General features: G+C 42.3%; 1 protein-coding gene across 4 annotated transcripts in view; it reads left to right on the top strand.

Moving 5' to 3' along the window:
- TTC7A (tetratricopeptide repeat domain 7A) overlaps nt 1-26,444 on the top strand; it is a 181,827-nt gene that overhangs the window by 51,320 nt on the left and 104,063 nt on the right. For 3 of the 4 annotated variants that reach the window (XM_075146847.1, XM_075146846.1, XM_075146848.1), the window contains 3 exons: nt 5,394-5,498; nt 16,217-16,334; nt 24,001-24,058. In XM_075146847.1, the coding sequence (XP_075002948.1) occupies nt 5,394-5,498; nt 16,217-16,334; nt 24,001-24,058 (281 nt within the window). Of the gene's footprint in view, nt 1-5,393; nt 5,499-16,216; nt 16,335-20,107; nt 20,141-24,000; nt 24,059-26,444 lie in introns of all 4 variants that reach the window. The other variant, XM_075146845.1, reaches the window with a different exon arrangement.

The raw sequence follows: 26,444 nt of genomic DNA, 5'->3' as shown, positions 1-26,444 counted from the left end.
AGAAGAGGGTGTGCCTGTGTGCTGTAGATAGTACAAAAAATGGAAATTTCCAAAGATGCCTGACTTTTGAGCAGAATACCTAGGTGGGCTATATAATTGCCTTCAGGCTTAACTCTCTCTTCTTAACAGAAAGTGTGAAGCGGGGTGTTTGTCACATTAGCAAGGACAAATTTATGCTTATACATTTTAGAATTTGAGGTACTTTTAAAAGTGAATATTTGAAGCTGCTTAACTCCAATGCTCTAATTTGCTAAATACAGGGTAAAAGAAAAGGGGGAGAATTGGTCCCTGTGTTGAGAGAAATAAATGTCTTAGGGGAGTAATGTTCATGCTGAGGGATTCACAGAAATCTAGAAATTCAGTGGAAAGCTAACACCAAAGCAACTAATTCCAGAGTTCTTAATTGTTGACTCACTCTATGTTATCTTCCTGTATTGGTTCAAGGTCATTTATAGCTAGATGGCTGTAAATCCCAGGATACAGGGAATACTAAATCTTGCATAATGATGAAAGATTCCCCCCCTTCCCTGCAATCCCTCTGAGGTAGTGCAGTTTTTAAAATCAGACAGGATGATGCTAGAAATAAAGCAGTACTAGCTGTGGAGATTTGGCTGTGTACTAAACTGCCAGGTGAATTGGTTTTGGTAGACAGCCTCATTCCCACCACCTTGAGGAACTTTTTTCCCTCTGGCGGAAAAGTATTTCCAAAGAAGCAAAAAAGTAGAAAGGGTTTTGGAACCTTTGCAAGAGAAGAGCAACTGTTTATGGTGTGTCATGCCTGGCATGATTTACTGTCTAGAAATTCTTCTTCCTTTTACTTACATTTATGGTTTCTTTATCTTCTAAATATGAAACGAATCTCTGACGTCCTCCTTTTGTTGCTTTGGTATGGTGGGAGAGAAGAGGAGGGGAAAGAATGAAAATTGTGTTGGAGTGAGCTGGGAAAACCAGCATTTGGGCAGCATCTGTGCATTTACCATAATCAATAGCGAGATCTCTTGAGCCTTTTGGAAAAGTAAGAAAAGGAATTAACTATAGACTGTTCTTCATTTTGTACTGCTCATGTGCAAGCATCTTTAAGGAGTATGCTTGCATGCTTCATTATATAGTTAGTAAATGGGGAACAGAGTTGTGTTTTGTATTTGGATAGAAGTTTTTCTTTCCATTTTAATCCCTTATAGGATTCAAAACCATGGGTGCTGTAATTACTTAGGGGGAGGTGTCCTCTCCATCCTTCTCCTTCCCCATAGCTTCCTTGTGATTTCTTGCTGCAGATGGAGAAGTGTCCCCCCATATTGGATGCGGTACATAGAGCTCTTTCAGAAGTCTGTATCGAAACCAACCATTTGTCAGTATTGCTTGCTACTTCCCAGAAACTGCGTTTCCTAATTTTCTTTTCATAAATTATTGTGGAGCATGTTTGTGATCTCTGCAGAAGAAAAATATTGTATGCAAGTAGATGAGGTGAGGAAAAAATTGACAGAGAAAACCAGCTTCCTATAAATACTGGATTTAAATATGAAACAGTAGTGCCATGTCCTTCCGTCTCCGTTGCAAAAAAACCCACAAGGTTGTTGGTATGTGAAGGATGGACATGCCCAACTCAGGTAATTGAAGTTCTTAAGTCCCTTACACAGTTCAACTTTTTTTTTTTTTTTTTAATGGCTGAACATTGCCATTAAAGCCGTGTTTTCACTCCATAACCTGATTTGAGCTCTGTGCTTTGTTGGTCGTAACAAAGGGTCATCTCCTTAAACCTGATGAGGATCCCAAGGCTGAGAACTCCTACATTAGACCTCCCATAAACAGAATTGAAACCCCAATGAGGCAGCTGTTGGCAAGCTTGCCATTTCTTTAAACCATGTCTGTTTAACGGGTTTTTGTGTGTTTGGGGGGGACTTAAAAGCCTTTTTCCCAGAGAGAGGCCAAATGAGACCCAGAGGCAAGTCCCTCATTTTCTGAAATCTTTGGGAACTGGTTTCAGTGCAGTCATTATAATCCATCAATTAGCAAGCTAAACAGAAAGAACTTAAACCCTGGCTTGAATTTTGATGTAAGCCCCTCTGAAGCTCAGAATTATGAGTAGGAAGCATGCGCTCACTTGGAGTTCAAGCTCTGCTCTTCTCAAAACATGCCTCACCAATAAATCTAATTATTATTGCCTTGCAATTCATCTCACAAACAATGCGCTTGGCTGCCTGGTCCACCCACGCTAAGTGAAAGAATATGTACATTTTAATTATCAGATTATTTCAATGTTACACAAACACTGTTTCATATTAAATATTTTTACAAACCAATGACATTTGTGTTCAATACTGAGTGGATCATATTTGTTCCCTGCCTATTAATGTCTGTAATTAATATCTTTAAAACACCTTGATATTATATGTCATGCAGTCTCCCCTAAGGTCACTGTAGGAGTGGGATATTCTTTCTACCATCGTTCCTTGGCTAACATTTTCGTCATCTACATATAATTTCTGCTGAATAAAGTTTTCAAGGTGAAATTATATAGATCTCTCGAATTTTTAAAATGCAGCTGGGGAGAAAGGCTTCATGCCACCCTGTTTCTAAAACCACTTCTGCTCCATATGTTTAATTGCAAATTTTATAAACTTCTTCAAAGTGACATAACTTTGTAAATGTTTTAGAAGCAGTGTGGAAACTGTGGCTCTCGCTCTGTAAATGAATGTTCAGAAGCTCCTGAGTGCACGTGATAAAGTGACTCCACACATGAGGTGTGGGCACAGGGTAGGATTTTCTGCTTTGCAATATTCAGTAGTCACTGTTATGCTGTTGCCTCCTAAACAGACTCAGGACAGACATGAGAAGTGCTCTGCGGTATTGGAGGCTGCAGGGCTGGCTTGTCCCGAGGACCAGCCTTGCTCAATGGACAGGCTGCAGATGGGGAGGGAGCAGAGTTGAAGAAGAACTGGCAAGGAGCCGGGTTGTATCACTTCTCTTCTGGTGTAGACCCTGGAAGGTCCTACATTTGTGGCCCAAATTAGGACAGGCCTCTCACTGCTCTGGTTTGTGCTAGTGCTGGCCTGTGGGGTGGCTGTCGCCAAGTCCCAGGTGCTTCCTGCTTTCCCTGCAGACATGCTGCCAATGGGGAGCTGAGAAACCACCACCAGGTTCGGTTTGTATCTGTTTCCGAAAGCGTTAGCACTGGACAGTGTGCAGTCTTTTACATACCCGGCCTTTTCAGTTTACTTTTGCAAGGTGAGATGACAAGGGTTGGTGGGGGGGCTCAGCTGCAGATGCACTGACTGGCAAGGTGCATGCTGTCCTGCTCTACTCTTCGGGTTTCTCTTGTCTGGAAACACCTGTGGGGCTGGAATATAGGCAGGAGGGCAGGAAGATGATGTGCCAGGCTAGACCCTTATGGGGTTATGCTTCCAACATGTCCAGCAGTGGTGCTGGCAATACCAGCTGCATGCAGTGCAGGTAGCGTTCTGTGAGAGAGAGGAATAAGATTCCATTAAAACCTGAGACACTACTTGGTCTGAACAGGTAGGTGTTACAGAGATTCGTTCTTGAGGGATGCTAGTCACCTCCTGACAGCAGAGCGTAGCGATGTGTTTCTTCCTGTACCTCAGGGTTGAATTACCCAAGTCTTTTGATTCTTAGGGGGTTGAGGTAATGGTTTAAGTTCTAGGACAAAGTTTATTGATTCCCATCTTTGCTGTGAGACTAGCTTCCGTCTGGCTTTAGGCAAACTGTGCATTTGCAATTGCATAAAATAGCAAATATTTCCTTACTTTTATTGATGATACCTGATGCTCTAGGTAGGTGGGAGCAGCCTGGAGAATGTAGGGCACGCTGTTGCTCTTCTTCAGCCCACACAGCAGGTACCCAAGCTTTTCAAGCAGGAGGGTTTGCTCTCCGCTGCTGTGGAGCTCACGTCTTTGGTTACGAAACCCATCTTTGCCTTAGCCTGGGCAGGGCTGCTGTACATCTGTTTTTCCCTGGCTCCCTTCCAAGCAAATTCCTATCCAGGCTTTTGAGTCCCCTAGCAAGAAGTGGACCTTGAGTTCTGTGAGAAAGGAGGCGGCAGGCGCAGCCCGCTTTGGCGTGGCGCGAGGGAAGCGCTGATGGCTGGTGGGAGTGCGAAGCTGCAGTGCAGGGCTGCCGGCTGCAGGGGATTGGAGCAGATGCCAGACCCAGCCGCCTGTGCTGGCAGGAGGCCTGGTGGGGAGAGCCCCTGGGGGTCAGGGTCAGGAGGAGATGGCCAGGACCTGGTAGGAATAGTGGTTAGTTTGACTCTGCAGGCTTCTGTTGCTGCTCTCCTGTGACATGGAAAGGCTATTGTGCATTATTTATTGTGCTTCTGAGAGGGGGACACTGAGTGAGAGAGGCTTGTGTGTGTCTTGGACCATGTAGAAGAGTTTGGGAGGAGTGGGGCATGTAAGGAGAAATTCTGAGAGAAGAAAACAACTCCTTGAGCTCAAGGATGAGAGAATTTGGGGGGATCAGGGGTCAGTAATGAGGAGGGGTGGAAACGTGAAAGAAACTGTTGTCCAGGGGGTGTGGGCTAGGATACTATGGCAGGGCAGTTTCTGTCACCTCCTCATCAGCTGACCAGACCTTCTCACCAGCATCTCAGACCAGAGCTTTCCTCATTTCCCTTTAAACCTTCTGAAATGTGGCAGCCATGAATATGTGCTGTAAAAACCAATGTTTGTAGAACACATTGAATCAAAAGGGCTAGGTAACTGCTAATCTTAATAAACATCATTCATTAATGGTAACTGAACACCAGAAAGACAGCAAGAGTTTTATGGGCTTTCTTTCTAACACATGCTACTCGGACCACCCGCTGAACCGTGTATTGCTCTGCAGTTGCCTGCTCCACCTTTTGCATGGTGGGATCCCAGTTGTATTCTTGTATGTTCTGGAACTGGAGAAGACACAAAACAATCTACAGAGCAAATTACTTTAGGTGCACAAACCTCTCTCTGAGTAGAGTTGGCCTACAATGTTAATGTACTGGAGGATAAGCTCTTTATGATCTTTTCTGGCTTACTTGAAGGTGGTTGTGTGCAAGAAAAACTATAGCAGAATTCTTGTGAATTGGGAGGGCAGAGTTAAAACAACCAGTGCGTTAACGGCTGAGGAAAACGGTTTCTTGTAAAGTGCAAGCCAGGGCTGGTTCTTTGGCATGTTTCTTCTGAGCGTGGGAAAAGTGTGTGTTTGTGTGCGCATGCGCGCACACGTGTGTCTGTCTGTGTGTGGAGGTGGGAATAAAGTTGCTAACTTGTTGCTGACGTGATAGCAACATAGCACTTCTTTGTACATTTCACTGAAATATCTTGCGTGGACTCTGTAACAGCATTGTCTAATCAGCCTTTTTTATTTCCTCCTCCTCTCTCCCCCTCCTCCTCCTCCAGTCAGCATATGCTGTGTCAGTGCTCAAAGAGTGTGCTAAACTGCGACCTACAGATCCCACCGTCCCTCTTCTGGCTGCCAAGGTCTGCATCGGGTCGCTGCACTGGGTAAGCAAGCTGGTGCAATTCTCATTACGTAATCATCAGGTGCTGCAGTGACAGGGCCACAGTGTAGTTGCAGTGGGGAGAAAGGGAATCCCTGTTAAAAATCATACACACATGCATGCCTTTTAAAAAAAAAATAATGAAAATTCCAGCAAGAAATGTTGTGGTGAGTCACTGAAGTGTGTTTTGCTGGCACATTAAACAAAGGAGGAGAGAGGAAAGCCATAACAGCCATTCTGGGACTGCTTCTTCAACTGAGTGTCAAGTTGAATCGGCTACTCTTGTAGCCCCTGGAAGACAAAAATTAATAAGTGGACTGTTAGACAGTTCAGGTCTGCTGGACGACTCAGTCCTTTGTTATTGAAGTTGCTGTGTCAGTGTTTTGTGTTCTGGGTATGTTAATGTATGCCCCAGAAGCAGAGTGGGAGTGGAAGTCTGTGCCTGTGAAATTCTGATTATCCCAAGGAGCAGAAACATCTGTCAGTCTTTTGCTGCTTGGTTTAATTAATTGAATGGCAGCCTTCTGTTTTCACCTGTCCTCACCACGAGGTGTCCCTGCAGTCAGTGAAGGATTATAATTGCTAATGTAAGTAAAATGAAGATGCAAGAAAGCATGAAAGAAAATACCAGAAGAATCTGCCCAGATTTTGGTGAAAAGTTGTAGAGACTAGATTTGCTGTTGTGTCCCCCTGCCCCCTGCCTCCCCATCCTCTACATCCCTATCTCGTGAAAGTTGGTATTCAGCTAAACTTAATTGAGTTGTATCAGTTTACACCACTGTCAGCGAGGAGATTTGGTTATGTATGTTTTTGAATGAACTATATTGTTCAAACTATAATGGTTAAACTTGTATGTGAGTCAGCAAAAACTGGGAATTATCTTGTTCTGGGAAAAATCTTTCACGTCTGAGGGCCTTGAGGGAATCCTTGCTGAACTACCCAACCTACCTCAGTTCTCTATATAGCACAATTTAACTCTCTTGTATCCTTAGCTCAGTATCTAAATTTTGAATGGTGAAAGTCATTCAGTGATACAACATTCGCAGTGAATGTTGGGTTTTTTTTTTAATAAAGCAAATAAGGTGGGGTTTTTGTGATTCTTAGAGATGTTAAAACAATATGAAAGCCAGGTGTTACAACTGTGTTGAACACTCTTACTAGTGTCTCTGATGAAGTTTTCAAAGCAAGATCAACTTGTCATTAGTCTAAAACATCAGCAAGTATATTGATAAGTTTTACTGTGTAGGCTCTGAAGCTAGAGGAACTTCATGGGCTAAGTTCCTGCATTCATTTGGAGCCATAGTGGGGGACTGCCAGACCCTGACAGCTTCCCCTGGCAATTCTGCTGTCTCAATGATTGCCAGGAGGCAAAAAAAATTAAAACCCAGCAGAACAGTTGTGTTAAATTTGAGGAAAATCTTTCTCTGAGATCAAGCTAATATTTGTCTAGGAGCCTGAATTTTAGTATAGGAGATAAATGTAGGATCTCCATATTGCAAATAAATCTTTTACTCTTGTGCCTTCCTGCTCTGTGAACATGAATCCAACAAGGGGAAGGCACTGGAGCCATGAAGCTAATGAGGGAAGACTCTCTGTTGGACCTAGTACTTACAAACAAGGAAGAACTGGTTGGGAATGTGAAGTTTGGGGGCAGCCTTGACTGCAGTGACTACAAGGTGGTGAAGTTCAGGATCCTGAGAGAAGGCAGCAAGGAAAATAGCAGAATGGCCCATTCAGACATGCTTAGACTGACTTTGACCACTTCTGAACACAAATAATTACTTCAAGAAGGCTGTGTTCCCTTGATACTTGCTAAACATGTTTAATAGGAGCAATGAAGTTTTAACAGAGGCACTTTACCAAACGCTGGGTCACTGATGTGTGTTGAGGTGAAAGGACAAGATTTCTGAACGTTGAGAAAAGAAATGGCATAGAATCCCTTTTCTTTCATGTGCTACCCTAGTGTTTATGCAGCTCTCCCTATTGAGGACTAAATTTCAAATGGAGCCATTAAAGTCTGCTGACTGATGGATGAGGAGTTTGTGAAATTATGAGCCCAAATTGAAGATGCTGCTCTGCCAGGAAATGGGCAGAGTCAGGATTTGTCCTTCTCATTGGTGCTTTCCCCAACATCTCTGGATCTGCCAGCACATAAAGAGCATCTTGTTATAGAGACACTTTGAATTACAGTCTCACCTTCTTTTCTGTCACAACTCTGTCCCCAGGCAATCCCGTATCTCCAGACTTTTCATACATGGCAGAGCTGATAAAGCAACAATCTAACCCTAAAAAATAGGAGAAAGAAGGGAAAAATGAGCTGGTTTTGGTTATTGCAAAGTAAGAGGTTTTTTCCCCTCTACTTACTGCTTTTTCATTGTGTGAAGCACTTTTCAGTGTTTTTCAATCAGACCTGGCTCAGAACTGGGGTGCAGTATGAAATACAAACACGGTTTCACAAGAGGGTAATTTTACTGCAGTTATCTAGAGCGCAACCTTATGAATTAAAACCATATTTAAAATATTCCTCTCCCCTCTTCCTTTCACTCAGTGGCCTATGCTCTACCCTGATACCAAACTTGATGATGGTATAGAAGAGTTTTAATTAAGGGGAGTCAGAGGGAAATCGGAGCATCTTTTAAAAGAATTGAAACGATAGGTTCCCACATCTCACAGTTAAAGGGATGCTTACTGGCAAACTCCTGTGCCTAATAAAGACCTTCCTGCTTAGCAGAGCTGTTTTTCTAAATGTCATCCGTACAGTAATTATTTGCATTTAAATTACATGGCAATCAAATCAGAATTGAATCATTTAAACTGTAAGTGAACAAGCTGATCAATGCCAGTGTAAATAGAAAGGAGGATAGACATGGCACGGGAACAGTCTAATGGACAAATATCAACAGTTACAAAACTCAAATATATCTTGCTTTTCAGAACATATAAAATATGAGTAATTTCTCAATTAGGAAATATATCTATGTACTTGATCACTGGCTAGGCAGGAGAAGGGTGAAATCAGATCACCATTTATCCAAATGAAACAGCTAATTTATATGTCCTGCATCTGTCTACTGTATGCTTTTGGTGCAGTATTGTACTCAGTTTGTTTATGGTCATGGACAAGCAGTACTTTAGTCTTATTTCAGTTACTAGCAATAAAAAAAACCCCAAAACATTTATGCAGCTGGATAATTACAGAATGTCATAAGGAGCACAGAACAGTTTCTTTCCTGATTAACTCATTTTGCTGGCGTTGTACATGGTGTCTCAGCACACTCTAAGAACCAGGGAAAACAAAAAATTCATTGAAATGTACCATAGTGATTTACAACATTGAGGATGCTCAGATCACATCTATGAAATAATCTCTCAACGCAGAACAAATTAAAGTAAAAACATGCGTACGTTCATACTGTGCCATGCAAATCAATATATAACAGAGCCTGATGTGGAAAAGAACTAAATGCTCCCAGCTTGTGTTGTGACAGTGTGACCAGATTATTAGCTGATGTAAATTGGCACTACTCCACTGGCATATTACTGGCACCATTCTGGCTTACATCAGCAGATGATCTGCCCCATCAACCACTAGCTTTCAGAATTGGGCCTGCAGGAAACAACTGAGTGATATAAGCAATGTTTTGGTTACCTTCTTCAGAATTACAGGTTTTCACAAATTAAAAAAAAAAAATGCAGAGTGAACAGTAAACCAATACTTCATTAATTCTAAAGCTTATGCCATTTGTCTTGGAGGACCAGAAAAGCTCCAAAACTAGTGCACCTATATAGACCACACTTGTCTGGTCAGGATGCGGTTGGACCTGTACTTAATAAAACTCATGAGATACAAAAGTTTTCAGCAAAGTTGGAACTTTTATACTGTAGCCAGCCCATTACACAGGTGTTTTAAATGTCTTTGTAGTGGGCTCAGAATTACTTTTAAGGCATCATGCTGCCTAGCCTTCCAGTTTGCCACGGTTTTGGCACAACAGTTTGCTGAACTCACGTGTGAAAGATTCTAGTAAGTGAACACAAAGCCCATTTGTGTTTAGTCAGCTGTCCTTTAGCTTTCCAGAATGCACTATGAAGTCTTTGACTATTGAAGTTCAGAGTATTTTTTTAAATTTTCATAGGAAAGTTGATGTAGCTTACAGTGGAATATTTCCATACTGAGGTTGTCCTACCTTGGTCCACTATAAATTCAGAGTGCCACTTACTAAAAGGCGTGCTGCAGTTTGCTCTTTCACTCAGCCTTCCCTGGCACAGCCTCAGCTGAATGCTCACTTGCCTATTTTGGCAGTGACTTTGAGTTGCAGCATGAGTTGTTGTTTTTAATATTTTAATAGCACAGTGCTGTTAATTTCGCTACTAATCTAGGTTTTCCAGGACCCTGTTATGGCAGGTGTTATGAAAATGCTAAAACCAGAACTTTTGCCTACAGGTAAGGGTTAAATACTGTAATTCTCCATTTTAGGAGCCTTATTTAGAGGCATTTAGAGTTACTATGATGCTTTCTTGTGCCTTTTACTCCATTGATTTCAGTGGAGGCATGTTGCAAACTTTGTAAATACACATAGAGACAAATGGACTATAGTCCTAGGATAGGCTTGAATCTTGTAGGACTCTAGTCTGACAGAGAGTAGAAAGATATGAGGCATGTTCTTACTATTTTCATTCCCCCTCAGTTGATATAACAGAAATAGTGGTGGTGTGCTAAACTTGCGCAGCACCAAATGATGCCAGTATTATCAGCTAGTAGGAGCTTTTGGAAAGACTTCACCCCATGGCAAAAGCTGCAGTGCAAGATGGTCCTGTGCCTCTCAGACATTTCCCTCATTCCTTTTGACTCACTGATCCTAGTGTGCAGAGTGAAGTACTCTGCTCCAGCACTTTGCTGGGAAGACAGGGATCATGCCATCAGTCAGGGAAAGGGAGAGTGGGGTCGGGCGAGGCCAGACCGTGCATGGAGTCATAAAAAGTGAGTAAGACAGCATGAGGTCAATACATCATGGTGTGTGTGGGGGGGAGATTGGCAGGATGTGGATTTAGAGCTGCATACTTCTGAGGTAACAGCTTATCATTCATTACTTTCACAGACCACTTAATCCGAGTGTGCTTCTCTCTCCTTCTGTCCGTTGTTGACCCTGTCACTATAGATAATAAATGTTGTGCATGCGCTTGTACCCAGTCGCCTAGAAGCCCTGGAGTCGCATGGAAATGCTTAGGTCTTACTGCAGTATGAATAATACTGAAAGATCAAATCTAGTCCCATTATCGGAGTTATTCTGCCTGCTGAGCGGACACTCTAGAGGACCGACATCTCTAGGGCGAGAAGCAGTGAATGGTAAGGAGCTACTAGAGTTTTCTTCCATCTTTTAAAAGACTTTCTTGCTTACATCACAGCTACTGTTACTGGGGCAATCCCAAGGGTTTTAGACATCAAAAAGGAATTTTGCCTTCTATATATCTCCTTTGTGAACAAACCACTCTTGCTACAGTGGAGGAAAGGCCCAAATATTCCTAAGTGCTGGGGGCTGAGCTTACATGCAGGGTAAGTTGATGGGCTTAGCACTGGTGACACGTGGCGAACATGCTGACTAGACCAACAATAGAAAGCACAGGATTTTTTTTTCCTGACATACGTAACATGATTCACTTTGTATGCTGTAAACAGCTGTGGGACAAAACCTTTCCCTTATACTATGCCTCACTGGCTACTTTCTTCCTATGCATTTTTCCTCTTCTCATTTTCTTTTCCCAATATTTATTTTTTTCTCCTTTTTGAATTAGTCTCTATACCTACAACCCAGTATAATGAAAATGATAAGAGGAGGTCAATCCAACTAGTTAATATCATGTGTAATTTTGCATAGATACCCTTTCCGTAGGATTTGGGTCTCTTATGTGCTTGGGTATCACTCAGTCTCACTGGTGTCCAGACTCCCCTGCTTCACTAACCTTGTCTGCTGTCCTAAGTCCAGTGTCACTTGATGTGTTTCCTGCCTCCTCCCTTGTGCACTACTCTTTTTCGGCGCGGTAAGGTGCCATTTCCATGCTGCTGTACATCATCAATTTGCTTGTCCTCAATTGTTCTAAATCCATGCTGGTGAGAATTGCAGCTCCCACTTGCAGTCCTGGAGGGTGTTGATTCAGTGGGTAGGGCTTGAGCTTTTCTAAAAACAAGCTGGGTGGCAGTTGGAAACCAGCTGGGTGGCGAAAGGCCAGGGGACAGCACCTGCTGTTCCCCACTCCCTTGTCAGTATGCCCCCAGGCTTGGCTTGAGCACACACCAAAACCTGCGGTCAAGTAACAAGGGTGGCTGGAACAGCCACTCTCCGTTTCAGGGAAGACATCCCTCAGGGTTATGCAGCTAACAACTGTTCCTTTTCCATGGAGGGGGTGGAAGGGGGGAAAAAAACCCCCCAACCCCACAGTATTACAATATTATCGGTGTCAGCTCTCAGTTTGGCAGCCTGTCTCTCTCCAGGTGCCAGGTGTGTGCTTGTTTCTGGTGTGGTGGAGAGGTTGCTTAGCTAGTGCTTCCAGGTGCCTCCTGACAGTTGTTATAGCTTGAGTTCAAAATACAAGTTCCTTTTAGGTTGTTTTTCCCCCACACCTGCTTTCTGAGCTTTCTTCCATGCAGGTCTCAGAGGCAGGGAACCTCTCCCTGCAACCCCTCCACCAGCTATTCAGTGCAAAGTATGCAAAAGGATGGAAGAACAGTAAGGGCCAAATTGGAGGTATATCTGTGTGGCTTTGAGACTTTGTTGTTTGCTTGCTTCTGAGAGAATAACAAGTAGTGATTCTAAGGAAACTGAATTCAAGCTGTTACTGGCACTCTTGATGCCTAAAGAAATATCTTTTTCATGGTGTTGGGAGCTGTCGTTGGCGCTGCTAGCAACCAGGTAACAGCAGTACGCTGTGGATTTCCTAATCACAAAGTGATGCTGTGCCATGCCTGCTGTGGGGGAGGACATGTGGCATCCTGTGGCTTAGAGCTTACTAGCAAGGGCCTGTAAGTTGCAACAAGAAGTTTTGATCCATGTTCCTTGCCCTTCCAATGCAGTGTTGTGTCACCTTAAGATTGGAGTCCTCCTCTGAAGTGGATGAACCATTTAGGTTCCCCTCATATTGAGGCTGGCCCCTGGCTGTGCAGTAGGAGTAGGAATGGACATGTTGATTCTCCTGATAAGCTTTCCACCACTTAGCTCACTTCTGTGTACCTCGAGCTCACAATTTCTGGGAGTCCCACAAAGTGAGACTTCGCATACCTGGCACCACATGGGGAGAGGAGAAAGGGGGAGCAGCTCCTGCTGCTTCAGGTCATGTGGCAGCATGCAGGAGATGCAGTTGAGAACAGTTGTATCTGGTGGGATTCTAGAGGGGTTGATGCCTCATTTGGAGGCCTTCCCCCCTCTTTTTCCCATCGGTACAGCACAGAGTGGAGACATCTCATATGCTTAAGGACCCCCACGGACACAGCTTTACTGGCAGATCACAGCTCAGGCTCAGTACTCAGGTCCCTCACTCAGGTGTATGGAAAGGGAGTTTTCATCCAGACTGCAATCCGGTAGTCCATGCAATTTAGTTGGTAGCCCCAAGTATGCCCCAAGGCGGGGTACTCCTATTTCAGTTAGTAGCTTCCAGATTCATAGTTGACTAGGCAATCAGCAAGACTGATGCACGGGAGAGTTGAAACCTCACAGTGGGTGATGTGAGTGAAAGGTTTGGCTTTTCACGCTTGCCCAGAATGATTGAAGAGTAGGAGAATGGGAGAAGAGAGGGCAGATGGCAGCCACAGCAGGGCTGGCAGGGGAAGTGGCTGAGTGCTGTAAGAAGGAAAAGTAAATGCTCTCATAAACAGAACCAGCTGTGCTGGAGTTTGCAAGGCCAATTATTTTCAAAGCAGCCTTCAGCTGACCCAAGTTTGCATTCATGAGAATCTTTGTGGCTGGTCAAACTGCCATTAGTGTTTCGTATAAATAAATGTTTACAAGAGTGTTTGTGCTAGAAGTGCTCTTTCAGCCATTCTCAAAAGTTGTGCATTTAATTATTCATACAGTAGATTAATCTGACACTCACAGGTGGCCCTGGATAACTAGCAGGCAAGAAAGCTGAATGGTGTGCTGCTGATTTATGCAGTGTAGGCCATCAGTCAGAGACTGGAAACACCATCAGGTGACCATTCAGAGAAACAATGGAGCAAAATCTCCCCAATTTTAAATGTCTCCTTTTCAACTCCAAACTTTTCATTTAATCTCTTTTTTTCATACACTACCCACCCCTACCATTGTTTGCTAGTCATTAGAATTCCTTGTATAGCTCTTTTCTTCATCTGATGGAGACTTCTTGGATGAAAGCGTGTGTGGGGAGAAGAGGAGAAACAATGAAGAAAGAGAGTGGGAATATAGCTGTTTATGGTGGCGAAAGAGGTGCATAATTAATTTTCTGGCTGCAGAGATTTCTTGTCTTACATAAAAGTTCCTGAGAGCTGAAGAATTCAGTTATTGTTTCATGAGAAGGGTTTTTTGTTGTTGTGTTTTTTGGGGGTTTTCTGTTGTGTTTTTTTTTTTTTTCCTGTGTGGCAAGTCATGGGGACATTTTCTTCTTCCATTGTCCTGGGCTCTGGTCCAGAACACGCTTCAGTATGTGGCAGGGAAGTCAGTAGGGCTACTGACAGGATTAAGAAATCTCCTGGAACAAATCTCAGTCTTCCTGATGTGATCAGAGTTTTAGAGGGTCTCATCTGAACATCATTGAAGTCAGTAGGACTATTTCCAGTGTTTTCAGTACACTTTGGATTATGCTGTTAGACAGTCCTTGCAATTTAGTTGGTAGCCCCAAGTTTGCCCCAACGGGGTATTCCTGTTTCAGTCAGTAATTTCCAGATTCATAGTTGACTAAGCAATCAACAAGATTGTAATGCTTTCATAGTGCTTTCAGGGAAGAGTTTGATGATAAAATATATGTTGGTCATTGGGCTGATTGATCCTGAGGTTTCAGAAATTTGGGAACCATTGGTCTACATCTGGTTTGACTTGTATGGCCTCAGGGAGCTGTACAAGTGAGGAGAAGACCCAAGCAGTGGAGATTTGCTTCTTTGCTTGCACTTTTCAGCCTTCATGCTTACATGAACAGTAAATTTTTTCTTATGTTTGATAACATCTAATAAATACCAGCTCCTTTATTTATGAAGCTGTTAGTTAATGTTGTCACCTGAACGTCTTCAAGTGATGTAACTAGGAGGCCCATTGACAGGATAGTATATCAAGTCAAGTAGATTCTGTTCATAGGTAGCATATTAACAGATCACTGCAGAAGGGAAGTTTCTGGTCACTGGTACGTTTTGATTCCAGTTCATTACGGGTGACTCCTTTTAGATGTTAAAGAACTATGAGGTGCTGATGTCTGACAAAGCTGAGTATTAAGAGAGTGCGTTTCAGTTGCGTCTGCAATACTTGCGTCTAAAACAGTTGGATTTCAAACAAAAATGTATTTCTTCAAAATTAAACAACCCCATCCCAGAAAGTAATTTGTCATGTAATAGAAGTTTCCAAAAGGAGGTTTTTTTGGATAGTGTAATGGTGTCTGCTTCTTGATTAGGCATGACTCTGATTATGGTTGACAGGATCTGCAGGCTATCTTGTATAGAAATGAGGTCTTCCTGTAGGCTCTGTGTCTTTCAAGCATTACGTGCAGCTTTTGCCCGTACCTCTCCAACCTACACCTTTCCAGATATGTACAGTCTACAGGTCTTAGTCTTTTCTACTTATAATGGGTGAGTGATGTTAATGAGAGTTTAAGGTTAGAGATGAGGAACACTATTCTGTAATAAAATATTCAAATTATTTTTTGTTTAAAATTATTATTAACTCAGATTTTAAAGATACTAAAGCTTTATATTTTCATTAGACTTAGATCTATGTGGTCAGCTGGAACGGAAGGTTGGGGAGAGCAGTCTGTACTGCAGTAGAAGAGGCCAACTTACGTATTTCACCATTTTGGAGGCTAATCCTGAGAGGTCATGACTGCTTTCTCTTCCCATTACAATCTGTAATACAAAATGCATTTTCAAGGAAATTGTGTCTTTGCAAAAAATGCAAAATATGGCTAGTGCAGCATGAGCTGCTAAGGGAGTGTGGTATTTCAGATCAAGTTTTGTGTCCTGAATTTGCTGCCTCCTTCTTGTGGCAGCAGAACTGCAAGCAGCAGCTGAACTTAGCTTGCAGTGAAGTGCTTTCTTGATTTACTCTTGTAAGCTTTTAAAAGGAAGTAAAACTTGCTAAGGTTTAAAAACATCATACAGCAAAACTAGATGGTCTTCCTTTTGAGAGAAGAAACTTGTCAGACCTTTCAGTGTACTGTTAGGATAGTATATTAGTAGTCAGTTGGTCCAACATTTGTATTTAAGATTGCATGATTGAAGGGTGCCTGAAGGGAAATATAAAAATAAGATAGTGTCCTTCATTAACCTTAAACATCTGGAAATAGTTTGGGGTGGATGCTTAAAACAAAACCAAAATTTTTCTCAAAACTGTACATGTGCACCAGGGTCTGCTAATCTGACCTTCTACGTCCTCGTTTCTATAACTGTTTACTGTGATCACTGAAAGCCCTTGTATGAATGGTGCTCAGATCACTTACAGGTAAGTTTAATGGGGTAATCTTATTGAAGCAAATATAGAGGAAATGCCTGTAAGTCTCAATCTACCTCTTTTGCAGCTGGAAGAAGGAGAATACTTTGCTAAAATGGTTATAGACCTGGGTGAGGATGCTGGAGAGTCCCTAGCAAAGGGTTACCTGGCACTGGGCCTGACATACAGTCTTCAAGCTACTGATGGTGAGTTATCCTGTTTGTCAGGTGTATTGTATGGAGAGCATCTGTTCAAAGTCTTCAGTGCAAGCAGTGGAAATTTATTAGAAACTCTGCTTTTAGTGCTGACTGGACATGAAAAACCATCAGATTGTGAGACAAACGGGGACTGTTCACTTGCTCTTCTGTGGTAATAAAAATGAAATTTTTAGGTAAAGGAAGAAATACAAATCATTACTTAGGAGGTGATAATTTGACTGTAGCCAACAATGCTTGGTGTGCTTTACTTGAATATTTGTAATACATTTCTTTCACTTATTTACACAACAAAAAGTCAAACTTTCCATCTATTTTCATATTTTTGTCACCCACTCGTAAATCACATGAAGAAATACAATCCAAGAACTGGAGTCAGAAATGCCTGACTTCAGTTCATGGCGTGATACTGATTCCCTGCAGAGATTCAACCTCTCTGTGATGTTCTCTGTTTCTTTCTCTGCTTAGAAGTAAACAAGATAAAAATATCTATCTCACTGGTATGTGTGGATGTTGACTAGATACAGACCACTGAATGTAAGAAGTATTTTATTTTAATGCTGCTTGCTTGGCTTTTGAATGACTGGACAATGGGCTCCTGCAGATTTGGTGCTTGGTAGCCAGAAGGGCTTGAAGTCCCAGTGTTTGGGAGAGTTCTAGCTCTGACCTTCATCAAGCTCACAGGTGGGAACAGTCTTTGTTTCTTCTATGACTTCTAACATAAGTAGAAGGCCTTCTAACATAGTTTCTTTGAATAATGGCTGAGCTAATGTGTTTCCTGATCAATTTGGCAGTCCTGCCCACATGCAAGCAATGGCTTTTCTGTCAGATGGGTCCCATGGAAACAAACCAACTTCTTCCAGCAAATGAGCCTGAAACAAAGCCAGAATGATTGTATGGTATCATGGAGTATGCTGGCCTTGCAAGTTACACCAGAATTCTGCAAGGCATATGTATGAGGAAGTGGCTTGTGCTCTTCAGTAGTGCAAGTCAGTATGTTTTCTCAGCCAGCCATATCTGATCAGCTGTTCTGAGAACTGTTTTCCAACATGGAGGCTAACAGGCTCTGTAGCTCTCTTCAGTTCTCCATTTCTCTGACTCAGAATAGTTCCCCCTAGAAAGTTCCTATCAAGAAACCTATGTCCTTCCTAGCCTGAATTTTCTCTTTTTTTTTTTTTTTTTTTTTAAGTTCATTAAACATTGAGTTCTGCTTAACGGCCTAGCTTTTTAGGGCATTTTGCCTAGATTTTGTTTAAACTGTCCCTAAGGCTATACAAGATCCCAGAGACTACTGTCAGAGACAGATTTTCTGTCTTAGCCCACTACAATCTATTTGTTATCCTCAGTATGGAAAGAAGGTGGTTTCTAAAGAATGGAGTTGTATAGGCATATGCTGTACTCTGGCTCTAAAAATACTTTGGTGCAGCAAAATGCGAGTTGGAAACTTTTCCTCTGGAAGAGAGTTCTCTGAGTTTTCAAGAGATTAGTTCAGATAGAATCATAGAATCATTAAGGTTGGAAAAGACCTCTAAGATCATCGAGTCCAACTGGCAACCCAACACCACCATGCCCACTACAGCATGTCCCTAAGCGCCTCATCTACACGTCTTCTAAATATTTCCAGGGATGGTGACTCAACCACGTCCCTGGGCAGCCTGTTCCAAGGCCTGACCACTCTTTCAGTAAAGAAATTTCTCCTAATGTCCAATCTAAACCTCCCTTGGCGCAACTTGAGGCCATTTCCTCTCGTCCTATCGCTGGTTACTTGGCAGAAGAGACCAACACCCACCTCGCTACAACCTCCTTTCAGGTAGTTGTAGAGCGCCATGAGGTCTCCCCTCAGCCTCCTCTTCTCCAGACTAAACAACCCCAGTTCCCTCAGCCGCTCCTCATAAGACTTGTGCTCCAGGCCCTTCACCAGCTTTGTTGCCCTCCTCTGGACACGCTCCAGCACCTCCATGTCCTCCTTGTAGTGAGGGGCCCAAAACTGAACACAGGATTCGAGGTGCGGCCTCACCAGTGCCGAGTACAGGGGCACGATCACCTCCCTGCTCCTGCTGGCCACACTATTTCTGATACAGGCCAGGATGCCGTTGGCCTTCTTGGCCACCTGGGCACACTGCCGGCTCATGTTCAGCCGGCTGTCAATCAGCACCCCCAGGTCCTTTTCCTCTGGGCAGCTTTCCAGCCACTCTTCCCCAAGCCTGTAGCGTTGCATGGGGTTGTTGTGACCCAAGTGCAGGACCCGGCACTTGGCCTTGTTGAATCTCATACAGTTGGCCTCGGCCCATCGATCCAGCCTGTCCAGGTCCCTCTGCAGAGCCTTCCTACCCTCGAGCAGATCAACACTCCCGCCCAGCTTGGTGTCGTCTGCAAACTTACTGAGGGGGCACTCGATCCCCTCATCCAGATCATTGATAAAGATATTGAGCAGGACCGGCCCCAAAACTGAGCCCTGGGGAACACCGCTCGTGACCGGCCGCCAACTGGATTTAACTCCGTTGACCACAACTCTCTGGGCTCGGCTGTCCAGCCAGTTTTTTACCCAGCGAAGAGTGCACCTGTCTAAGCTGTGAGCCGCCAGCTTCTCTAGGAGAATGCCATGGGAGACAGTGAATGTTGTAATAAGTGTCCTTTTTAATGTAAAAGAAACAGTCTTCACAACAACTGCCTTTGATTTTTTCCATATTAGCATCTGATTTATGTTGTGAAACAGTAGAATATCCGCCTTCTCCTCGTATCTCTAGCCTTTAAGTCAATAGGGCCAGTCACTCAGTTATTTGAGGGAAATCTGAAGAGTATATTTCCATCTTTCAGGTTATATTTTAATAAAATGGATTAAGTCCTTCAAAAGCATACTTATGATAATCATGAATATGGAACAGCATTTTACTAGAAAATGTCAAATTTGCACTAACGAGACATTTTTCATTAGCATCGTTAAAAATAGCTTATCACAGTGAGGAAGCAAGAGTAGAATATGCTGAAAGAAAGATAGCAACTCCCCTACATAATCCTGCCTCATACTGTCAATCTTGTTTATCATTGTGTTTATACCAGTTCATAGTGACATATGCATAAACACAGTCAAACATCTGTGTATATATATGATTTCCATAACTTTCCACTTGAGCTGACTTTCAGTGACTCAGCATTTTTAATGGTAGCTAAGTGTTTCAGAGACATTTGACCAATTGCCTTATAAAGCTTACAGCATTATATCAAGCTGCCTTTCATCCAAGGTTAGGCTTTCTTATTTAATATATCCTTTTAGTAAATATTTCTCCTCCTGTGTGACAAATACAACTGTGGAGTTGTATTAAAGCCGTTTCTTTGTGACCTGCAAAAAGCACTTGCTAAAAAGCAGAGTCAGAAGAGAGAATCCTACTGAATGACAATTCAAAGAGCTTGTGGGAGCATTTATTAAAAAGTCATTTTACAACTATGAGATTTACTCCCGGATGAAATAAGACTTCCTGAAACTTATGCTGGGTAGCAGTATGTGTAGCTTCCTTGTTCTTAATGTCTAATTACATGTTTCTTGAAATAAGTCTCATGGAAGTAGCTGAAAGACGTGTCCTCAGAGGAAGTCATTGCCACTTTTGCCTCACTCTTAGAAGCACAAATCTCTTGTTCGTACACTATTGCTATGCTAAATTTTCTGCAGATCTGTGCCCAATGGGTCAATGTCAACAGCAAACCTTTCTCTTCCTCTTGTAGTTCCAGTTTTGAATAAGCTATATTGTCAACTTTGCCTCCCTTAGGTCTGGTAAAGAATCCATTGAAGACAGGGGAAGGTGAGACAAATTTAACAAAGGCTAAAGAGGAAAGACCAGGTTGAGAATGCATTGTGAAATGCAAGTGCTCTTCTTATCTAACATCACCACCTCACATCTTGTGAAATCTTTGTAGATTTAACAGACCCTCACTCTTTCAGAGATGAGAGACCGTGCTGTATCTCTGTTTTCATTTAGAATTTTGGTATAAAGCCACGGATCAGGGACTGAATTGGAAACTTTTTCTATTAGTCCTTGTGGATTTTATAAATAATCAGTACACTGACAGCACTGGTTAAAGTTTTTTTTTTAAAAAAAAAAATTTAGACATTGCTTATTAGTGAACAAACCCATCATTTTTGTTTCTGGAGATAACAGTCAACACATGCAACCTTTTATTATAATTCTGGGTGCTAAAACTGTACACCTTGCCGTATTAGGTATCTTAACACAAAGGAATGTTTTTTGAAACCCATTGATATGTGCAAAAGAGTATATATGCATTGGTGGTTTAGTTTGGATCAGAAATGTATTTTTGAAGTCCATCTCTCCGTCATCCCCACTTCTTATGTGGTGATTCACATAATGGAACAGTTTTGCACAACACAAACAAATTCCTTCCCATAAAACTAATGTGCTACATAAATAGACCTGATTATGCTGCAGCTACTAATGGGTGTTCAGTCTGTGGGATAAGACTAGAACTAGACCCCTGTCCCTGTGTTTGTAGTGTTGATGCTGATCCTCAGCATTAAGTGTTTCGCTCCATGCATTCACACCTACTGTGCTGCACCTGCTTACTAACACTGAACTTGCCCTCCTCACATTTTCAAATGTGACTTTAGAGCTTCGTATTTAGGTACCAAACTGTTGCTGAAGGTCCAGTTGACTTTTGGTAAGGCTTCAGCTCCTTTAAAAACCTGGAGTACTTTAGAAAATAAATCTTGGGCTCCTAAGGTGGCATTTGCAAAAGTACTGTGTCTTACAGGAATAACTGCTGAGGTTTCAGAAACTTAAACTCCCCTGTGCTCTCTGCCTTACTGTGGTCAGACTGCTTTGCAGGTTATTTTAATCTAAGTAATAAGTGATACTGCGTTTTAGTTGGTAGAACTGCAGCAGCCTTGCTTGCAGTGGATAAAGTTGGGTAGAGGCTGAAGAATTCATTAGTGCTATCAACCTCGGAGAATGGAGCACAACTTTTAGAAGTTTAGTCAGACCCACCTAATTCTGTCTCCTTGGTGCAAGCTTTTCTTTGTCTGAAGTGAGAGCTTTTCCGTGATACAAGTGGGTTGCAGTGACGACGACTTCTTTGAACAATTCCAGGGGTAGGGCATCCACAACATCTCTGGGCAACCTGTTCCAGTGTCTTGCCACCCTCATAGTAAAGAACTTCTTCCTTATATCTAATATAAATCTTCCCTCTTTTAGTTTAAAACCATTATCCCTTGTCCTATCACTACAAGTCCTGGTAAAAATCCTCTCTCCATCTTTCTTATAAGCCCCCTTTAAGTATTGAAAGGCCGCAATAAGGTCTCCCCGGAGCCTTCTCTTCTCCAGGCTGAACAACCCCAACTCTCTCAGTCTTTTTCCATAGGAGAGGTGCTCCATCCCTCTAACCATTTTCATGGCCCTCCTCTGGACCTGCTCTAACAGGTCCATGTCTGTCTTGTACTGAGGGCCCCGGAACTGAACCCAGTACTCCAGGTGGGGTGTCACGAGAGCAGAGCAGAGGGGGAAAATCACCTCCTTTGACCTGCTGGCCAAGCTTCTTTTTATGCATCCCTCCCAAAATCACTTTTTATTGCTTTTTCTCTAATTTATCTCCTTTAGCTGTAAAGGCCCTGTAAATGGCATGGTTAACTTGCAGCATCAGTCCTCAGTATTGTCAAACACAAATTTTAACGTGTTTATCCAAGTCAGACACAAATCTAGACACGGACAACCAGATTTCCAACTTAGTTGTAGCTGAAGATGCCATTCATATTGTGGGAGGTGGGACTCACATGCTGTTTCCCAGTAGTGCAGAGGCAGAGCTGACTAGCTGTAGAGTAATCACTTCATTTCCATAACGTACTTTGTGCTCTTTCTGACTACAAGCTGAACATCAGTCAAATGGCTTACTAGGTGGAACCTAAAAGTTCTCTTAGCTTTTCCATTTGATGTTTATTTTGGGGGGCAAACAGTAAAATTTCTTTGTCTTCCTCATTGTGTGGCATCTCCAGAATTGCTCTGTAACTTACATAAGGAGTCTTGTAGTTTCCATGAGAAACAGAATCTGACATATTTTTCTGGATGAATGTTTATAGCTATGATCAAATCCTTTCCAATGTCTTCTCAAGCATTTTTATGTTTACATCAATCTTGATTCTTTTAATTTTTTTCTAAATTTTCCTCCTCTGTTAACTTTTTCCAGTATTTGGCAGTGGACCTGAATACTCAGTTTAAGACTATGGAGAATGAAGTATTTCCAGCTACTTCTAATAAATGCTGTGTTTTGCCTGAAAGTCCATGTCTTCAAATTTATTCTAAACTGCAAATTTTTTGTTCCGTTTTTACTAGTTAGAGTAGGTTTTGTGGCATAAGCAAATTTTGATCTTTATGATTTGGGAAATCCTGAAGATTGCTGTTCCTCCCAAATGAACCTGGTGTTTTGAAGAACTGTTGGAAGATGCAGGAATAAAAAAAGTCTGATCACTATAACTACTTCAGCAAAATAAATTATTTTCAAAGTTTCACTCACTAGTGAGTTGCAGAGTCCAAAGAAACTGATTGCCTTCGTACATCTTGTAGAAGAACACAACTCTTCCCTCTTAGTAACTTTTAAGAATACTTGGATTTTATCTTGTTTTGTTGCTTAAGTATATACTAATTACTAACTTCCTATTCTGGAGCTTACACTGACTTGATGTATGAAGTCAAATGTATTCATAGGTGGATGTTTGCTGATGAATTAACTACTCATCACTTCTTTGTGCTGTTAATCAGTAGCTCTCAAATGCAGGATAGGCAGGACAAGAAACAACTGCTGTGCAAAACCTGAAAACTAAGAACCAGAACAAGGCGGCCAATGTACTTCTGAAAATTATCTCTAGCTTTCCAGATATTTTGGATCTGAGAAAGCCGTGCTTCTCTAAGCTTTTCCTCCATTCCCCTTGCTCTTGATGGTGATGATATCTTGTGATACCCTAGCATAACAAGAACTTGATTCTTCTCCTCCTTTTATGGTTTTGGCTAGGAATTAATTCACACATTGAGAAGTGAGCGTAGTGGGCAGGATCCTGTAGTCAAGCAATTAGAGGCACCAAGGAGGGCATTAGTGGCTAATGCCACACCTGAAGTAGCCTAAAAGTCTGTTGTGGTCTCAAGGAAGGTGGTGTGCTGTCAAGGGTTTTGTCAGAGAACTGTAAATTTGGCTCCTGGTGTTCCCTGTTCAACCTGCAACACCCTCCTACGTGAACACGGTGGTGGAGACGGTCTGTATCTGAGTCAGAATATGCTGCTAGTTACTGCTTTTAGCATATACACCAACCTCGCAGAGGGCTTGTTACACTCCTAGCATCTAGTTAGTGTAGCGTATGTCCCCTTCTCCTCCCAGACCCCTTCAGTGGCATATGTAAATAAAAAATGCTTCGGCATTTCGGACAAGGGAGTTGGGAGAGTCTCTAATAAAGATGAAATTGAGAATTCAAGTTAAAATACTAGTTTTGTGCTATTATTTAAAAACAAAATGGCATGTTTTCCAGCCATGAACACACACACCACCAGATTACCACAGTTTTTTTTCTCCCAGTTTGAAATACTCTGTGCATGTGTAACTATTTATTTATTTAATCTGAAACATTGAATTCAACTCTTAAATGGCATTGTATCTTGTCCTACAGCTACTCTGAAGGGCACTCAGGATGAATTAAACAAGAAAGCACTTCAGACTTTGGAGAGGTGAGTAGGAATCTTGTGGATACTTGCATTGTCTGTTTCTTTGGATGAATTCAGAATAATTGTTGGTTTTAATGTTTTTTTTTTTTTCTGCATAAGGCTTCCTTGCCTGAAAGTGTAAAAATAGTAGATTTCAGCAATAGTCTGTCAAAACCATTCCTGTGATGCCTAAATGCAGTGATTAGTTGGTTGAATATCCAAGGTAAGAGTACCTGTTCTATCACTAAACAGAAATAACCTTAGCCCCAAATTAGCTGTAGCGAGATCTACAGTGCTGGGAGACGCAGCTTCCTCACATGATGCCAGCAGGCAAATGCGGAAAGCTAGTTTTGGCTCCATTCCTGTGTGAAGCAGGCTTAAACTCCTATTTCCCTCATGGTGGGAAAGTACCTTCACCACCAGGGTGTAGGCTGCTATAGGCTGACTTGGCATCAGTGCACTTACCGGGGAGGGGATGATTGCTGTCCTAATGAGTGTTTACATGAGCTGTTGTATGAAAAGGGGGCCACGGAGCTAGCGGTACAAAGCAGTCACCACTCGCCTGTTCTTCACCAGTGTATTTTGTGGGTGAGCCTGATCCAATGGTTCTGCCCTGAAAGTATCTGTGAATTAAACTCCTCTGCAACTACAGTTACCTCAAGAAAAACTGCTTGGGTTAAAAACCTTTTTTGTCAGTTCTGTTGTGATAGAGAGGTGAGGTGTGAGCTTCCTGACCCTGTTACGACTAACTTACACCACCCAAAATACACTAAGTGGCATTCGGGCAATTAACATTGTAAACGTAGATGCCTACAGACTTGGGATGGCAACTAAATGGAAGCTTATACGGTCTAAGTCTTGGGCTGAAGTATCTAATTCTGGGTTTGATGTGGTCATGGGTATGTGGCAAAAGTGAAAAAATTTTGAGATCTCTGGTATCTCAAAGTACAGATGTAGCAGGTTGAACATTTTACTGGATCTTAGCTGTTCTTCTGATGCTGAGCGAGGAGTCGTCCAGCATGTTTGTCTTGCACTGGTTTTGCAGTGGTTGCAGGAGCGTGTAGTAAGCTGAAACCACAGATGTAATTCTGGATATTTACACTATGGAGATCTGAAATATAAAATTTTAAAAACACATTTATTCGGTCACTTAGATCAGGAGTATACTGTAAGTCGCACTAGTTCCTGGACTCCAATGTAATACTTTCACTACTGCCCAATATTGATGTAATTGCGGTGCTACAGTGCTTTTAAATTGCATTTATTTTTATCCTTTGACCTTTCCCACTGACTGTGGCTTGTTTTCATGGTATCTTAACTCTAGCTAGGAAGCAGACAAGCTTCTAGCCAAACATTAGGAACTCAAAGTTCAGCCAACAGGGATGTTGTGATAGTGAGCTGGTTACTAGTGTCTTCCTAAATGCCTGAGTTTGATTTATTTCTTTTTTTTAATCTTCCTTGTTTTTCACCTGTTTTTAAAGTACATGTATGATCTCTCAAGCCATGGTTTGGCCTTTAGCCATCTTTATAAGTGGCCTTTTCAGATGGAAGATTGGATCAAGTATTTTTCTAGTACCTTTTGCAGAAACTGAACAATAAAGTAACAACCCTTTGTTTCTTTCCAAAAGCACTGTTAATCTCTTCTCCCATACACCCATGTGAACTTTCCCCTGTTATTTATTGTTGGAGAGACTACTGAAGGTTTCACAGGAGCTGCTTGCTAAAGAGGTGGCTCACTTTGCTCCAACAGCTTAGGGCAAAGCTGAGTTCTATCTTGTGCAGTCCTGTTGTTGTTTGGTTTTGGGGTTTGTTTTGGTTTGGTTTTGGGTTTTTTGTTGTTTGTTTGTTTTTAAAGTGCGGGGGAAAAATTAGTGACTTGCCTGTACTAATTGCACCTTGATGTCTTTGGCATTTCTTCAGAATCGGAGTGCTACCTTGACTTGTAGAGTTACAGGACACATTCAGTGCATATTAAATTAATTGGTTCTAGATCCATTAGTTGTAAAAGTCAACTCCAACAGCTTCTTGCTCACAGGCCAAGACGGCATTTGAGAGGTGGCTGCCATTAAAATGGTGTGTGGTTTGTTTCCTGAAGTAATTCTTTGATTTTTGTTTGTTTATTTGTTTGTTTATTATTAGCAAATGAATAGTTTTGGCAGGGTTTTTAATCACCAACCTTGTCAGCCTGTCGTTTCTCCCTCATAAGGACGTTAATCGTGCTCGCTTTGGGCAGGGCGATGCAGGTGCAGGCTTCCGTGGTGTTCTGGAACACAGCCCAGAAAGAGGTCAGGAATGTCGGTTGGCTATGAGGGACCCTCCTCTTCCCCATCTCTCCCGTGTTGTTGTGGTTTAACCCCAGCCAGCAACTAAGCCCCACCCAGCCGCTCGCTCACTCCTCCCCGGTGGGATG

Source organism: Calonectris borealis, chromosome 3 (assembly GCF_964195595.1).
Source record: "Calonectris borealis chromosome 3, bCalBor7.hap1.2, whole genome shotgun sequence".
In the NCBI taxonomy this organism is placed as follows: Eukaryota; Metazoa; Chordata; class Aves; order Procellariiformes; family Procellariidae; genus Calonectris; species Calonectris borealis.
The sequence above is the reverse complement of the archived record's forward strand: the minus strand, read 5'-3'. Positions and strand labels throughout refer to the sequence as shown.